This window comes from Salmo trutta, chromosome 8 (genome assembly GCF_901001165.1).
Source record: "Salmo trutta chromosome 8, fSalTru1.1, whole genome shotgun sequence".
NCBI lineage: Eukaryota > Metazoa > Chordata > Actinopteri > Salmoniformes > Salmonidae > Salmo > Salmo trutta.
Genome location: NC_042964.1, coordinates 50546844 through 50565841, shown reverse-complemented (window position 1 = coordinate 50565841; position 18998 = coordinate 50546844). Strand labels below are relative to the sequence as shown.

The 18998-nt window shown below is 50.6% G+C and overlaps 1 protein-coding gene across 8 annotated transcripts in view; it reads right to left on the bottom strand.

The window, feature by feature from the left end:
- Nucleotides 1–18998, bottom strand: part of LOC115199164 (neuron navigator 3) — a 389962-nt gene that overhangs the window by 112003 nt on the left and 258961 nt on the right. For all 8 annotated transcript variants that reach the window (XM_029761788.1, XM_029761784.1, XM_029761785.1 and 5 more), the window contains exons 7-8: nucleotides 15876–16018; nucleotides 1482–2565 (exon numbers count right to left, since the gene is read on the bottom strand). In XM_029761788.1, coding sequence (XP_029617648.1) covers nucleotides 1482–2565; nucleotides 15876–16018 — 1227 coding nt within the window. The remainder of the gene's footprint in view (nucleotides 1–1481; nucleotides 2566–15875; nucleotides 16019–18998) is intronic.

The following is an 18998-nucleotide window of genomic DNA, read 5'->3' as shown; positions in this document are numbered from 1 at the left end:
TACCAGAGCTGAGGGGAAGGCAGTGTACCAGAGCTGAGGGGAAGGCTGTGCGCCAGAGCTGAGGGGAAGGCTGTGTACCAGAGCTTAGGGGAAGGCTGTGCACCAGAGCTGACGAAGGCTGAGGGGAAGGCAGTGTACCAGAGCTGAGGGGAAGGCTGTGTACCAGAGCTGAGGGGAAGGCAGTGTACCAGAGTTGAGGGGAAGGCTGTGCGCCAGAGCTGAGGATAAGGCAGTGTACCAGAACTGAGTGGAAGGCTGTGCACCAGAGCTGAGGGGGAGGCTGTGCACCAGAGCTGAGGGGAAGGCTGTGCACCAGAGCTGAGGGGAAGGCTGAGGGGAAGGCTGTGTACCAAAGCTGAGGGGAAGGCTGTGTACCAGAGCTGAGGGGAAGGCAGTGTACCAGAGCTGAGGGGAAGGCTGTGCACCAGAGCTGAGGGGAAGGCTGTGTACCAGAGCTGAGGGGAAGGCTGTGCACCAGAGCTGAGGGGATGGCTGTGTACCAGAGCTGAGGGGAAGGCAGTGCACCAGAGCTGAGGGGAAGGCTGTGCACCAGAGCTGAGGGGAAGGCTGTGCACCAGAGCTGAGGGGAAGGCAGTGTACCAGAGCTGAGGGGAAGGCTGTGCACCAGAGCTGAGGGGAAGGCTGTGCACCAGAGCTGAGGGGAAGGCTGTGCACCAGAGCTGAGGGGAAGGCTGTGCACCAGAGCTGAGGGGAAGGCTGTGCACCAGAGCTGAGGGGAAGGCAGTGCACCAGAGCTGAGGGGAAGGCTGTGTACCAGAGCTGAGGGGAAGGCTGTGCACCAGAGCTGAGGGGAAGGCTGTGCACCAGAGCTGAGGGGAAGGCTGTGTACCAGAGCTGAGGGGAAGGCTGTGCACCAGAGCTGAGGGGAAGGCTGTGCACCAGAGCTGAGGGGAAGGCAGTGTACCAGAGCTGAGGGGAAGGCTGTGCACCAGAGCTCATTTGGGTAATTGTGATTTGATTGTGTATTTTTCTTTGTATTTTAAGTGAACATCCTACAAAGCCCTCTATAGAAAAGTCCAAGTCTGTTAACAACCTTGAAGACAAAGGCTGTCAGATGAGGATTCTTGGCTTGATGGGATTACTCCCCCAGGATACTAGTGGTATGGTGTAACTAGCTAATAGAAAAACTCTTCATAGCTTATGAACACACCAATCATTAGAGAGACCTTCGCCTGACCACCGCACACTACCCCAGCCCCATTGTCACACAAAACAATTGCATGCACGTACACACACACACACACACACACACACACACACACACACACACACACACACACACACACACACACACACACACACACACACACACACACACACACACACACACACACACACACACACACACAGAGAGAGAGAGACAGACACAGACACACACAGACAGAGACAGAGACAGACACACACATAGACAGACACAGACACACACAGATGCACACCTGCACATACACAGACAGTCTCACCTATACATGAAGGGGGCGACGGTGGCTGTGTTGGGGTGGTTGTGCTGCTGCTGCTGGGGGAGCTGCACCGCTCCGTTCCCCCCCATGGCCCCTGGGGGCTGGGACAGGGCAGAGGTGCTGGTAGAAGACACCATGTTGCTCCGCCTACCCTCCAGGCCCCCCAGGGAGCGCTGCTGCATGTAGTAGCCCCCCTGGCCCCCTTTAACCACCTTGGCCTTGTCCCCTTCCCTGCCCCCTACACTACCACCCTGGGTGGCCTGGGCCTGGGTCTGGGCTTGACCGCCGGCCGGCTTCCCCGTAGCCGAGGGGGCCTTGAGCCCAGGCTTGGGGATTCCACTGGAGGCAGGGGGGATGGCGCTGTCCTTCTTGCCCGCTGCAGGCTTGCCTCCCTTGGGGATGAGGCTGGCGATCTTAGAGGTCTTCTTGGATGGATCCACCATGGGTTCCCGTTGTTCCTCTTTGGGAGGGGTGCTGGCCTTACCGCCTTTGCTCCTGCTCTTATCCTCCTTGTCTTTGGGCTGGGGCAGGGACTTATTGCTGCCGCCGCTGGAGGGCGACGAGCCCTTCACACAGCCCTTGTTGGCTGCTGCCAGGGAGGGGGGCGAGGCAGTCTTGGCCAGCTGCTTGGTGCTGTTGCTGCTGCTAGTACACATTGACGACGTTGGCTCCGTTATGCTTAGCCCTTCTTCGCCGTACTCCGACATGTCATCCTCCTCCTGCAAGGCCATCTCGGCCACCGACGGCGAAGTCCGTGCGGCCGAGCGAGGGTTGATCATCCGGAACTTGTCCAGCATGGATCTCTGGGAGGTGCCACCGCCAGCGACAGAGCCCGACTTGGGCGCCTCGGTCATGGGGGTCCGTAGGCGGTCGGAGGCGGGGGGTGGGGTGGGCGAGTGAGAGGGCGAGGTGGAGACCGAGAGCATGGAGGAGGTGGCACTGTGCTTCATGTTCATGGACTTGCTGCACCAGGACTTGCTGGCGGTGGGGGAGGGGATGGCAGAGGCCAGCTGCTGCCCGCTGAGGCTGGTGGGCACGGGGGCACCTCCGTTCATGCTGCCAGGCAGAGGGATGCTCTTCGCCGATTCTGCAAGGGAGACAGATAAACAGACACACCACAGTTACATTAACAGTCTCATGAACACAACTGTATCAATACATACACATGTGGTCTCATATACTGGGAGAACAATTTGGATTGAAAATGAAATGGCAGGTACTTGTAGAGCCAAATATTCACCATCATTGAGTCATCTGCAGCAGGGGTGTCAAACTCATTCCATGGAGGGCCTACTGGCTGTAGTTTTACCTTTTGTCCTTTCATTGAATCCCTAGACCACCAGGTGTGGGGAGTTCCTTACTAATTAGTGACCTTAATTCATCAATCAAATACAAAGGAGGAAGGAAAAGCCGCAGACACTCGGCCCTCCGTGAAATGAGTCTGACACCTGTGATCTACAGCCTCTGGCACTTTGACAGAAGAACCATCATTGCAGTAAAAACGCTCTCAAAAGTAGCACACTATGATATAAAAGCACACAGGTTCTTCCCCAATGACAGGTATGACTAGAGTAGTCCATCACATGGGAGCTTCCATTGGCTTCACGCTGGTGTCTCAAAGATGTTGTTGAACCCAGCCCAGGATCCACTACACTGTCACATTTACACTTCTATTACATGATCACAAGCAGAGAGAAAGAGAGGGAGAGAAGGAGAGAGAGGGGGAGAGAAGGGGAGAGAAAGAGGGGAGAGAGAGGGGGGGAGAGAGAGACAGAGACAGAGAGAGAGAGAGAGAGAGGGGGAGAGATAAAGAGAGAGAGAGAGAGAAAGAGAGAGCGATGCTGTTTGGATGGGTCAGCAGGCGTTTTCTGCACCACGGGAGACAGACAGAGAAAGGCTTGTCTTGCTCTCTCTGCTAGGCTGCAGGGGGGATTGGCTGGTAAGGATGGGGGGCATCGTCGGGGGGTAGGAACAAAAAAGAAACGGAGCAGATCGGCAGTGCGCTATCCAAATCTTTCCCACTGCAAACAAAGATCCTACTGCAGCAGTGCAGCAGTGCAGCCTGCTGTGCGCTCAAGCAAAACATTGACTCAGCAATTGATTCTGCGAAACCTAAAACTGTTTCCGTTTCCCCTTGTGACAGTGGGATGCCAGGCAATTCACCCCCTGGGCCAAAGCTGCCTGGGAACTGGGCAGGTGTCTAATGCCAACAGAAAATAAAAACATTTACTAGTGTGGCGTTGGAAAGCAAGAATGGGTTGATACATGAACAAAACAACTGTATACTCGCTTTCAAAAGAACCAGGGGGTTTCAGAATGCACACACACACACACACACACACACACACACACACACACACACACACACACACACACACACACACACACACACTCACAGAGACACACACACACACACACACACACACACACACACACACACACGCAGAGACACACACACGCAGAGACACACACACACACTCGCAGAGACACACACACACACACACTCTATGACGTGTCGGCGCTACACTAGATGGACACAACCACGCCCCACGTACACCCATCCGTCAGGATCGTGAGATAACCCATGGTCCCGTTAGCCGCTCAGCAGTGGCTCTGACCTTCTGAAGGACCCCCATTTCTCCTCACTAGTGGGTGTTCAGATCATCATCAATCCCCTAGCAGACGCCTCCCGGCCCCTACACTGTGCTTTCCATGGAGATACATTAATACTGTACTGCTACTTTCTACCAAGGGGAGAGGTTAGTGATAGGAAATGCATTGCAACCTTAAGGATTATACAATATACTGTATATACAAAAGTATGTGGACACCCCTTGAAATTTGTGGATTCGGCTATTTCAGCCACACCCGTTGCTGACAGGTGTATGCAATCGAGCACACAGATATGCAATCTCCATAGACAAACATTTGCAGTAGAATGGCCTTACTGAAGAGCTCAGTGACTTTCAACGTGTCAGCATCAAGTCAGTTCGTCAAATTTCTGCCCTGCTAGAGCTCCCCCGGTCAACTGTAAGTTCTGTTAGTGTGAAGTGGAAACGTCTACAAGCAACAACAGCTCAGCCACGAAGTGGTAGGCCACCCAAGCTCACAGAACAGAACCACAGAGTGTTGAAGCGCATAGCGCATAAATATCCTCTGTCCTCGGTTGCAACACTCACTACCGAGTTCCAAACTGCCTCTGGAAGCAACGTCAGCAGTCGGGAGCTTCCTGAAATGGGTCTCCATGGCCGAGCAGCCGCACACAAGCCTAAGATCACCATGCGCAATGCCAAGCGTCGGCTGGAGGGGTGTAAAGCCCGCCACCATTGGACTCTGGAGCAGTGAAATCGCGTTCTCTGGAGTGATGAATCCCGCTTCACCATCTGGCAGTCCGACGGACTAACGTGGGTTTTTTGCGGATGCCAGGAGAACACTACCTGCCCGAATGAGTAGTGCCAACTGTAAAGTTTGGTGGAGGACGAATAATTGGGGCTGTTTTTCATGGTTCGGGCTAGGCCCCTTAGTTCCAGTGAAGGGAAATCTGACATTCTAGACGATGGAAGCAAGTCCCCGCAGCAATGTTCCAACATCTAGTGGAAAGCCTGTCCAGATGAGTGGAGGCTGTTATAACAGCAAAGGGGGAACAACGCCCTATTAATGCCCATGATTTTGGAATGAGATGTTTGACGAGCAGGTGTCCACATACATTCTGGTCATGTTGTGTATGTTTGCCTTCTATTGTTGATTGATGTCGTGTCAAACAGCAGGGACATGCTGGGATTCACATTCACTATATAGAACTGCCTGTTCTCTCCATCTCCTCATTCAGCTCTACTCTCCATAGATGACAGTACTTCTCAAAGGATGCTAGATGGTTTATGGAACCACATTATTTTCAAACCTACGTGATGGAATACTGAGTCATAAGCACAACAATATAGCTGAACTGCTGGCCTTTCCAGGGACGCAGCCTCGGCCTGAGGCACTGTGATTCTCCCTAAGCGTGCAGTATTTTCCCCAGAGGCAAGGGAAGGAGAAGGGCTTTAGCTGCCGCCACGCAAGGCGTTGGTACACTAATCAGCTTATGATCTGGGCCACAGCCTTTAAAACCTTACGACGCCTGTAAACGTGTCAGTCCGTGGGAGGAACATGTAAGCTGGCACACGCCAAGTCATCTCTTTAAAGACCAGCCTGTGTGCGTGTGTGTATGAGAGAGTGTTTAAGACACAGATAGAAAAAGAGAGAACGAGAAAGAAAGAGAGAAAGAAAGAAAGAAACAGTGTGTGTGTGTGTGTGTGTCTGTCTCATGACTAGCCTGACTGCTCTTTCTGCCCAGATTCTCACTTAACCCTTACATCTAAGAAGCCCAGTCATTCTTGTGATAGGCTGACAGAGCTTGCCCTCACACCATGGAAACAGCCGTGAAAGTTGGGCAACAGAAATGCCATGCTTGATTTGATTTCTTTGTAGGAGTCGCGGGCAACACTGTGATAAGATTGTGAATGAGGGCCGAAGTGTTTGGGATTCAGTATGCGCGGCCAGCGAATGAACCACGTCTTTAAAGATAACAGGGGCCCGAAGGATGCCATTTCATACCAATCGGCTGATGCCACCGCCACCAACGCCCCAGAGAAGAAGTAGAGACTTGGCGTTACCATGGCAACACACTCTTTCACAACCGCTTACTTCATCGGCTGAGAGTGAAATGTCACTTCTGCTGGCTGGGCGCTGGACCCTCACACGTCTGCTGCTCAGTGCTCACATACCCATCGTGTGGCACGCAAACACACACACACACGCCCCCCCACACACACGCCGCCCCGCCCCTACACACCCACACCCGCCGCCCCCACACACACACACACACACACACACACACACACACACACACACACACACAGTGAGCTGAGTAAATCCTCTTGTAATAAACACCAAGTCCCAATATCTGTGAGCCTGCCCTCATTTTCTCTCCCCTTGGACAGCTGGAAGTGTCCCCAATGGCATCCTACTCCCTATATAGTGCACTTAATAGGGAATAGGTTGCCATTTGGGACGCAGACCCTGTCACCCTGAGCTGGCCTGCACTAGCCTGCAGCTCTTGCTTTTTACATGATCTCTTCAGACAGGCTCTTCTGCCATGACTAGACTCTCAATTCCCTGTCTTTTGCTAAAGGTTTGGCTGCATCATTGAAATTTCTCTGACATTTCCTTGGAATCGTTTGATTTGACCCCCAAATCTAAAGCCTCCACCCTCGCAGGGATGAGGGGGAGGCATCTTATCTACACTGGGCCTAAAGTTGAGTCCTTAGGCTGGGGTCAAACTCTCACTCCCAATGACATAACTCCCCCACTGGCAAACTGTTGAGGAGAGCGACTGGCGACTGGCCATGTTACGTAAGGCTGATTAAAATAGATTGGAAATGTGTTGAGTAGCATACAGAGAAAACAATCGATATACACAAAACCATTCTGAATCACACATAAAACAGACCTGTATCAAGATTAAAGATTGGAATATTAAGTACAATATTAAATGCTTAAGTTCCAGGCTGATTCATAAGCATGGACATGACTCCTGAGTTTAACACTGGACTAGTGACTGATAGACTAGCAGCAGACTGCCTCTTCATCCACCTGTACACCATGCAATTAGCTCCCCCAGGTCATACTGCCAGTGAGTAGTGAGAGAGAGGGGAGACAGACAACATACTGCCAGTGAGAAGTGAGAGAGAGGGGAGACAGACAACATACTGCCAGTGAGAGAGAGGGGAGACAGACAACATACTGCCAGTGAGTAGTGAGAGAGAGGGGAGACAGACAACATACTGCCAGTAGGAGAGAGGGGAGACAGACAACATACTGCCAGTAGGAGAGAGAGAGAGAGAGAGAGAGAGAGAGAGAGAGAGAGGGGAGACAGACAACATACTGCCAGTGAGTAGTGAGAGAGAGGGGAGACAGACAACATACTGCCAGTGAGAGAGAGGGGAGACAGACAACATACTGCCAGTGGGTAGTGAGAGAGAGGGGAGACAGACAACATACTGCCAGTAGGAGTGAGAGAGAGGGGAGACAGACAACATACTGCCAGTGAGAGAGAGGGGAGACAGACAACATACTGCCAGTGAGAGAGAGGGGAGACAGACAACATACTGCCAGTGAGAGAGAGGGGAGACAGACAACATACTGCCAGTGAGTAGTGAGAGGGAGGGGAGACAGACAACATACTGCCAGTGAGTAGTGCGAGAGAGGGGAGACAGACAACATACTGCCAGTGAGAGAGAGGGGAGACAGACAACATACTGCCAGTGGGTAGTGAGAGAGAGGGGAGACAGACAACATACTGCCAGTGAGAGGGAGGGGAGACAGACAACATACTGCCAGTGGGTAGTGAGAGAGAGGGGAGACAGACAACATACTGCCAGTGAGAGAGAGGGGAGACAGACAACATACTGCCAGTGGGTAGTGAGAGAGAGGGGAGACAGACAACATACTGCCAGTGAGTAGTGCGAGAGAGGGGAGGCAGACAACATACTGCCAGTGGGTAGTGAGAGAGAGGGGAGACAGACAACATACTGCCAGTGGGTAGTGAGAGAGAGGGGAGACAGACAACATACTGCCAGTGGGTAGTGAGAGAGAGGGGAGACAGACAACATACTGCCAGTGGGTAGTGAGAGAGAGGGGAGACAGACAACATACTGCCAGTGGGTAGTGAGAGAGAGGGGAGACAGACAACATACTGCCAGTGGGTAGTGAGAGAGAGGGGAGACAGACAACATACTGCCAGTGGGTAGTGAGAGAGAGGGGAGACAGACAACATACTGCCAGTGGGTAGTGAGAGAGAGGGGAGACAGACAACATACTGCCAGTGGGTAGTGAGAGAGAGGGGAGACAGACACATACTGCCAGTGGGTAGTGAGAGAGAGGGGAGACAGACAACATACTGCCAGTGGGTAGTGAGAGAGAGGGGAGACAGACAATATACTGCCAGTGGGTAGTGAGAGAGAGGGGAGACAGACAACATACTGCCAGTGAGTAGTGAGAGAGAGGGGAGACAGACAACATACTGCCAGTGAGTAGTGAGAGAGAGGGGAGACAGACAATATACTGCCAGTGGGTAGTGAGAGAGAGGGGAGACAGACAACATACTGCCAGTGGGTAGTGAGAGAGAGGGGAGACAGACAATATACTGCCAGTGGGTAGTGAGAGAGAGGGGAGACAGACAATATACTGCCAGTGGGTAGTGAGAGAGAGGGGAGACAGACAATATACTGCCAGTGGGTAGTGAGAGAGAGGGGAGACAGACAATATACTGCCAGTGGGTAGTGAGAGAGAGGGGAGACAGACAATATACTGCCAGTGGGTAGTGAGAGAGAGGGGAGACAGACAATATACTGCCAGTGGCAGTGAGAGAGAGGGGAGACAGACAATATACTGCCAGTGGGTAGTGAGAGAGAGGGGAGACAGACAATATACTGCCAGTGGGTAGTGAGAGAGAGGGGAGACAGACAATATACTGCCAGTGGGTAGTGAGAGAGAGGGGAGACAGACAATATACTGCCAGTGGGTAGTGAGAGAGAGGGGAGACAGACAATATACTGCCAGTGGGTAGTGAGAGAGAGGGGAGACAGACAATATACTGCCAGTGGGTAGTGAGAGAGAGGGGAGACAGACAATATACTGCCAGTGGGTAGTGAGAGAGAGGGGAGACAGACAATATACTGCCAGTGGGTAGTGAGAGAGAGGGGGAGACAGACAATATACTGCCAGTGGGTAGTGAGAGAGAGGGGAGACAGACAATATACTGCCAGTGGGTAGTGAGAGAGAGGGGAGACAGACAACATACTGCCAGTGGGTAGTGAGAGAGAGGGGAGACAGACAACATACTGCCAGTGGGTAGTGAGAGAGAGGGGAGACAGACAACATACTGCCAGTGGGTAGTGAGAGAGAGGGGAGACAGACAATATACTGCCAGTGGGTAGTGAGAGAGAGGGGAGACAGACAAACGACACAAACACCAAGAAAGAAGGACCATGGAGTTGGCTGTTCCCACCAGGGGAGACATTAGCTCTGTTTTAGGTGGTAAAGTAGGGTGTGAGTAATGGTTTAAACAGTGGAAGGGGGGTACTGAGGAAACAGAAAAACCTTCACTCCCTTTCTGGATGGGGGATTCATGTGCCCCAAATGGCATCCTATTCTATATATAGTGTACTACTTTTGACTAGAGTCCTATGGGCCGTGCTGAAAGGTAATGAACTATAAAAGGAATAGGGTGCCATTTGGGAGACAACCACTGTGACAACAGGTCTGGGCAAATGTGACACAGGGGACAGTGAAGGCACTGGTGTAAATCTAGTGGGCTGGCTCTGGCCAAAATAAACAGGGTCGGTGACCGGGGTCTGTTCATGGTTGGTAGACTGTTGTTAACGTGTATGGGAAGAGGGAGAGAGGGATAAAGCGTGAGAGAGAGAGAGAGAGAAAGGGGAGAGGGTGTGAAAGAAAAAGAGAGAAAGAAGGTAGGGATGGAGAAGCATGAGGAAAAAGAGGACAGCCCTCCTGCTTTCCCTTTAACTGGCCCTGAACTGACACTATTCTAATGCCACATTTACTCCATCCCCAATTCCTTCTCTCCCTCTGTTTTATGGACTGATATACAGTATCCCCTCTTGGTGTTTTATCTACAGACGACCATAACTCTACTGACGACCATAACTCTACTGACGACCATAACGACCATAACTCTACTGACGACCATAACGACCATAACTCTACTGACGACCATAACTCTACTAACGACCATAACGACCATAACTCTACAGACGACCATAACTCTACAGACGACCATAACTCCACCGACGACAGTAACTCCACCGACGACCGTAACTCTACTGACGACCATTACTCTACCGACAACCATTACTCTACCGACGACCGTAACACCACCGACGACAGTAACTCCACCGACGACCAAAACTCCACCGACGACAGTAACTCCACCGACGACTGTAACTCCACCGACGACTGTAACTCCACCGACGACTGTAACTCCACCGACGACTGTAACTCCACCGACGACAGTAACTCCATCGACGACCGTAACTCCACCGACAACCGTAACTCCACTGACGACCGTAACTCCACTGACAACCGTAACTCCACTGACGACCGTAACTCCACCGACGACCGTAACTCCACCGACGACCGTAACTCCACAGACGACCGTAACTCCACAGACGACCGTAACGACCATAACTCTACCGACGACCATAACACCACCGACGACCGTAACTCCACCGACGACCGTAACGACCATAACTCTACCGACGACCATAACCCCACCGACGACCGTAACTCCACCGACGACCGTAACTCTACCGACGACCGTAACGACCATAACTCTACCGACGACCGTAACGACCATAACTCTACCGACGACCATAACACCACCGACGACCGTAACTCCACCGACGACCGTAACGACCATAACTCTACCGACGACCATAACACCAGCGACGACCGTAACTCCACCGACGATCGTAACTCCACCGACGACCGTAACGACCATAACTCTACCGACGACCATAACACCACCGATGACCGTAACTCCACCGACGACCGTAACTCTACCGACGACCGTAACTCCACCGACGACCGTAACTCCACCGACGACCGTAACTCCACCGGCGACCGTAACTCCACCGACGACCGTAACTCTACCGACGACCGTAACTCCACCGACGACTGTAACGACCCTAACTCTACCGACGACCTTAATAACTCTACAGACGACCCTAACTCTACCGACGACCGTAACTCCACCGACGACCATAACTCTACCGACGACCTTAATAACTCTACAGACGACCTTAATAACTTTACAGACGACCATAACTCTACCGACGACCTTAATAACTCTACAGACGACCCTAACTCTACAGACGACCCTAACTCCACCGACGACCGTAACTCCACCGACGACCATAACTCTACCGACGACCTTAATAACTCTACCGACGACCGTAACTCCACCGACGACCATAACTCTACCGACGACCTTAATAACTCTACCGACGACCTTAACTCTACAGACGACCCTAACTCTACAGACGACCCTGACTCTACAGACGACCCTAACTCTACAGACGACCCTAACTCTACAGACGACCCTAACTCTACTGACGACCCTAACTCTACTGACGACCCTAACTCTACCGACGACCGTAACTCTACAGACGACCCTAACTCTACCGACGACCCTAACTCTACTGACGACCCTAACTCTACTGACAAACATTACTCTACCGACAACCATTACTCTACCTATGACCGTAACACCACCGACGACAGTAACTCCACCGACGACAGTAACTCCACCGACGACCGTAACTCCACCGACGACAGTAACTCTACCGACGACCGTAACGACCATAACTCCACCGACGACAGTAACTCCACCGACGACCGTAACGACCATAACTCTACCGAAGATCGTAACACCCCCGACGACCGTAACTCCACAGACGACCGTAACTACACAGACGACCGTAACGACCATAACTCTACCGACGACCGTAATGACTGAAACTCTACCGACGATCGTAACACCCCCGACGACCGTAACTCCACAGACAACCGTAACTCCACCGACGACCGTAATGACCATAACTCTACCGACGACTGTAACTCCACCGACGACCGTAACTCTACCGACGACCGTAATGACCATAACTCTACCGACGACCGTAACGACCGTAACGACCATAACTCTACTGACAACTGTAACACCACCGACGACCGTAACTCCACCGACGACCGTAACTCCACCGACGACCGTAACTCCACCGACGACCGTAACTCCACCGACGACCGTAACTCTACCGACGACCGTAACTCCACCGACGACTGTAACTCCACCGACGACCGTAACTCCACCGACGACCGTAACTCCACCGACGACCGTAACTCTACCGACGACCGTAACGACCATAACTCTACCGATGACCGTAATGACTGAAACTTTACCGACGATCGTAACTCCACAGACGACCGTAACTCCACAGACGACCATAACAACCATAACTCTACCGATGACCGTAATGACTGAAACTCTACCAACGATCGTAACACCCCCGACGACCGTAACTCCACAGATGACTGTAACTCCACAGACGACCGTAACACCATAACTATACTGATGACCATAACACCCCCGACGACCGTAACTCTACCGACGACCGTAACTCTACCGATGACTGTAACTCCACCGACGACCGAAACTCTACCGACGACCGTAACTCTACTGACGACCGTAACGACCATAACTCTACCGACGACCGTAACACCACCGACGACCGTAACTCTACCGATGACCGTAACTCCACCGACGACCGTAACTCCACCGACGACTGTAACTCCACCGACGACCGTAACTCCACCGACGACCGTAACTCCACCGACGACCGTAACTCCACCGACGACCGTAACTCCACCGACGACCGTAATGACCATAACTATACTGACGACCGTAACGACCCTAACTCTACCGACGACCGTAACACCACCGACGACCGTAACAACCATAACTATACTGACGACCGTAACGACCCTATATCTACCGACGACCGTAACACCACCGACGACCGTAACTCCACCGACGACCAGAACTCTACCGACGACCTTAACTCTACCGACGACCGTAACTCTACCGACGACCGTAACTCTACCGACGACCGTAACTCTACCGACAACCGTAACTCCACCGACGACCTTAATAACTCTACCGACGACCTTAATAACTCTACCGACGACCTTAATAACTCTACCGACGACCTTAATAACTCTACAGACGACCCTAACTCTACAGACGACCCTAACTCTACAGACGACCCTAACTCTACAGACGACCCTAACTCTACAGACGAACGTAACTCTACCGATGACCGTAACTCCACCGATGACCGTAACTCCACCGACGACCGTAACTCCACCGACGACCGTAACTCTACCGACGACCGTAACTCCACCGACGACCGTAACTCTACCGACGACCGTAACTCTACCGATGACCGTAACGACCATAACACCACCAACGACCGTAACTCCACCGACGACCGTAACTCTACCGACGACCGTAACTCTACCGACGACCGTAACTCTACCGACGACCGTAACGACCATAACTCTACCGACGACCATAATACCACCGACGACCGTAATGACCATAACTCTACCGACGACCGTAACTCTACCGACGACCGTAACTCTACCGACGACCGTAACTCCACCGACGACCGTAACTCTACCGACGACCGTAACTCCACCGACGACCGTAACTCCACCAACGACCGTAACTCCACCAACGACCGTAACTCCACCGACGACCGTAACTCCACCGATGACCGTAACGACCATAACTATACTGACGACCGTAACGACCTTAACTCTACCGACGACCGTAACTCTACCGACGACCTTAATAACTCTACCGACGACCCTAACTCTACCGACGACCCTAACTCTACCGACGACACTAACTCTACAGATGACCCTAACTCTACAGACGACCCTAACTCTACAGACGACCCTAACACTACAGACGACCCTAACTCTACAGACGAACGTAACTCTACAGACGAACGTAACTCCACCAACGACCGTAACTCCACCAACGACCGTAACTCCACCGACGACCGTAACTCCACCGATGACCGTAACGACCATAACTATACTGACGACCGTAACGACCTTAACTCTACCGACGACCGTAACTCTACCGACGACCTTAATAACTCTACCGACGACCCTAACTCTACCGACGACCCTAACTCTACCGACGACCCTAACTCTACAGACGACCCTAACTCTACAGACGACCCTAACTCTACAGATGACCCTAACTCTACAGACGACCCTAACTCTACAGACGACCCTAACACTACAGACGACCCTAACTCTACAGACGAACGTAACTCTACAGACGAACGTAACTCTACCGACGACCGTAACTCCACCGACGACCGTAACTCTACCGACGACCGTAACTCTACCGACGACCGTAACTCTACCGATGACCGTAACTCTACCGACGACCGTAACTCTACCGATGACCATAACTCCACCGACGACCGGAACTCCACCGACGACCGGAACTCTACCGACGACCGGAACTCTACCGACGACCGTAACGACCATACACCACCAACGACCGTAACTCCACCGATGACCGTAACTCTACCGACGACCGTAACTCTAGCGACGACCGTAACTCTACCGACGACCGTAACTCTACCGACGACCGTAACTCTACAGACGACCCTAACTCTACAGACGACCCTAACTCTACAGACGGCCGTAACTCTACTACAGACGGCTGTAACTCTACATACGGCCGTAACTCTACAGACGGCCGTAACTCTACAGATGGCCATTACTCTACCGACGACCATAACTCTACCGACGACTGTAAGTCCCCTGACGACCATTACTCCATTGACGACCATAACTCTGTGATAGTGACAGAGGGATGAAGGGAGACGTGACTGTAAAGGGAATGGTACCACTACTGTACGATCATTGTAAAATACTGAGAGACAAATATTCAATATCTACAAACATAATATAAGCTTAAAGAACCACCAGGTAGGGGCTTGTTAAGAAAAGAGCCTTGTTGAAGCCTCTTTTCCCCAAGCCCATAGGGCCCTGGTCAAAAGTAATGCACTATATAGGGAACAGGCTACCATTCAGGACACAGACAAATAATTTCATCCACTTACTTTCGGATAAAAGTAATATGACAATAATAAAATAAGGAAAGCGAGTGTGTGACAAAATGTGTCATGATGGCAGGTTATTATGCTTGGCAGAGCATGGTGTGATTCAGCCCCACAGCTCTGCAGTCTAACCACTACCACTCACCATGCTGTGAAATGCACCGTCTTGCCTTCTCCCTAAACGAATACCCTACAACTCTGGTCAACTACACTGCTGATATGATTCAGCAGACTGGTTAATGTGGAGTGTGCTGGCGTCCGCTGCTCTGTCCAGCCCACTGTGTTTATCAGTGGTGCCACCTAGTGCATGTTGTGGACCATGCGCTCAAAAATATAAATGCTGAATGGTACTGACCGACCCTGAGGAAAACAGCTGTAGAAACGCAGGGTAATTCTAAGACACTACAGGTTTTCCTGATCCTGTTTAAACCTTATGGAAGGTGAGTTTAGACACGGCCATATCACCATTTTCACACTATTGTGCTGATCCTAATCAAACTGCGCTGGTTTTACATTGTGTCTTTTTCATCATCGTTCCAGCAACTGTGTAACCAGGCTAGATTAGAACAGTTTGGTTCGGCTCGGCTCATACGGCTCAGGCCTGCTTCTACCTGATTCTAGGTTCACCTACCTCTGTCATTGCCACTAGCATACTGGAGAGGCTTGCTCTTATCGATGCTGTTAAAGCTCTGACTCCTCCTGTTGAGGTTGGAGGATCCTTGGCCCTTGGGGGCCACGCTGCCTGCAGCGGACACCCTGGTCGGCCCTGGCAACCTGCAGACGAAAACACAGCAGGGTGAGGAGAAAGCGTGAACACACACACAGAGCAACAAAAAGAAAAGTCTAGCTAGGTAATGTGTTTGTGTTGTGCTTAAAGGACCATTATGTTCTCTCTGGGACATGCATAAGAGGCCACACACGGATACGCCGATGTAAGCGCAAGCACACACACACACACACACACACACACACACACACACACACACACACACACACACACACACACACACACACACACACACACACACACACACACACACACAGCTAGTGTTGTGCTGAAAGGACTACATGTATTCTCAGGGACACACACAAGAGAATACACACTTCAGCATCTGTGGACAAATTGTCTAATGTGGATGTTTACTTCTGATGCTACAGCTGGAGCGCAGTCATAAGTCCCAGAGGGGGGAGAGGCCATAGGCTCATTATTCCATTAGAGACTCGTTAAAGCATGCTAACGGATCTCACAGTCCACTACACTGACAGAGCAAGGTCTTCTCAGTACTGCACCCAAACAACCTCCTGATTGGTTAAACACTGAGATGAACCAATCAGCATGGTTAAAAGGCTCAGTGTAACACGCACGGAATGCACCCACAGTCCTTGAGTCAAGCTGGACACTTCAATGTATCTGGCGAGGTAACTGCCTTGGGCATGAATAAATTAATGGTCATCATGAACGGTCTTTTTCTGGGAACTTTTACTTTGTTTTGGATGTTTTATCAGTGAGGTAATTGACCTGGAAAATATGTTGCTGACGTCCAACTTTGCGGATGGACTTGTTGACCTTTACGAGGAAGTGAAATCTATACAAATCTGCTTTTGTCCTGGAAAAACATGATCACATCTCAAAGAAAATTATTTAATCACATGACCATTACCATATATCTTTATGAAGTTCATACAGTTTTGATTACCGGTCCGCAAAACACACAAAACCTTCATTCATGCCCCAAACACACTAAGCCTCTTTAGAGTGATACAGAAAAAAAAATCTGGTTTCAGAGAGAGAGAGAGAGAGAGAGCAAGAGAAATAAAGAGAGAGACCTGGTGAACAGTATGAACTGCTCTGTGTTGTTGTTTCATGAAAGATGCTAAGCCCATTTCCCCATGGGGATTCCATCATCTAAACTACCCCACTATCCAATCCACATCATTTATGACTGGCCCTTTAAAACTGACACTCCTAAAAGCTTGGCAATTAAAGGGGAGTATGAGAGTTTAATTAGGCATCGTAACCCTGGACAAAGAGACTTAACAACAGCGCATTAACCTGTCACAGAAGCAGACTGAGGAAGCTTGAGGGACTAGATGGCAATGTGAAGTAATGTCTAAGGGTCAAAACAACACAACCAGAGAATTAACATCTTAGCCCTGCGGTAATGCATCTAGGGAAACGTCCCAAATGACAACCTATTCCCTTTATAGTGCTACTTACAGTAGGGCTCTGGTCAAAAGTAGTGCACTATATAGTGTTAGGGTTGAACTGGCTATTTGTATGCATAACCTTTATAATATACCGGGGAAGCTATGCTACAATATTAAGTATATAAACTACGGATAAATCAACTGCTGAAGACAGGAAGTGCGTCACTAGGCTGGGACCAGCCTGTACGCCGACGATAGGAGGAGCAAGTTTAAACCACGCTCCTCCTCCCTCTGACAGGCCAGCATTGAGCGGGAACTATCACTGTCAGAGTATATAAGCGAGAACAATAGGAGGTGTCGTTCTCTTCTCTGTTTGCCCTGAGAGGTAAAACAGCGAGACCGTATATACGAACCACCCATTTACCACACACGTGTTTGCATTAATTAAAGTACAAAAAAATCAGAAGGTACTATGTGCTGACTATTTTGTTCTGATACCAGAAACGAACTGTCGCAACTTTAACAATAGGGACTAGGGTGTCATTTGAGATGCAACCTCTCTCTCTCCTACTGAATTTAAACCACATAGAGGAGACAGTCTGTTTGATAGTAAACATGACTGTGTGTGTCAAACAGACAATAAAACACACATTCCGAATTGGGTACGTATGCGTCTAAAATTGTGGTGGCAGAAATCATACTGTGACGAGTAAACGTGTACCTTTTTCTTTCTGTTTCAGAGTAAAAAGCCAACTCGCAATGCAACACAGACAATGGACTGGTCCCGACTGAGTCAATCCATACGTCATGTTATGATTGATGGAACAAGAGTAACACGAACTCCTTCTGTTGTGACGTAGGAGTCTCTTATCTCCAGTCTTCAACCCAAGGATCAATGCATTACTCAATGTGTGTCCCAAACGGCACCCTACAATGTCTTGGTCCAGTGACTGAGGAGTCTAGGTGGTTCTAGACATCATTGGGCAGGAAAATGGATAGATGGTAAAATGAAAAACCAGGTGATGTAGATATGCTAGAAGCTCCATCCACTTGGTAATGATACAGGGTTGTGGGTTCGATTCCCATGGGGGACCAGTACGGGGGGGGAAAAAATTTATGAAATGTATGCATTCACTACTGTAAGTCGCTCTGGATAAGAGCGTCTGCTAAATGACTAAAATGTAAATGTAAAAAATTATACACTTTCATCACCCTGTCAATACATATTTCACCACATCCTGCCACCAATGCATCATGATCAGAAATAATAACATCCTACTAAGATATAATCCTTCATTTCCGGGACGGGGCTAACTAAGATGTATCTGATGTCCCTCCTGGCTGCCTGTGTTCCAAATGGCACCCTAGTCCTTATTTAGTGAACTGTTTCTGACCAGTGCCATTTGGGATGCACCCGGGGTCTCCAGCACGCAGTTCTATTTTTAAGACGGGGAAGAGGGAGAGGGGTGGCCAGACACATTATTCTCCCTGTCAGTCAGGGCTAGAGGAAACGGCTTCAAACTGACAGGGTGTCTCTGTGCTCACTGCAAAACAACCCCCCCCCCTCCAAAAAAAAGAAAATGGGACAGATAACAGACTCAATACA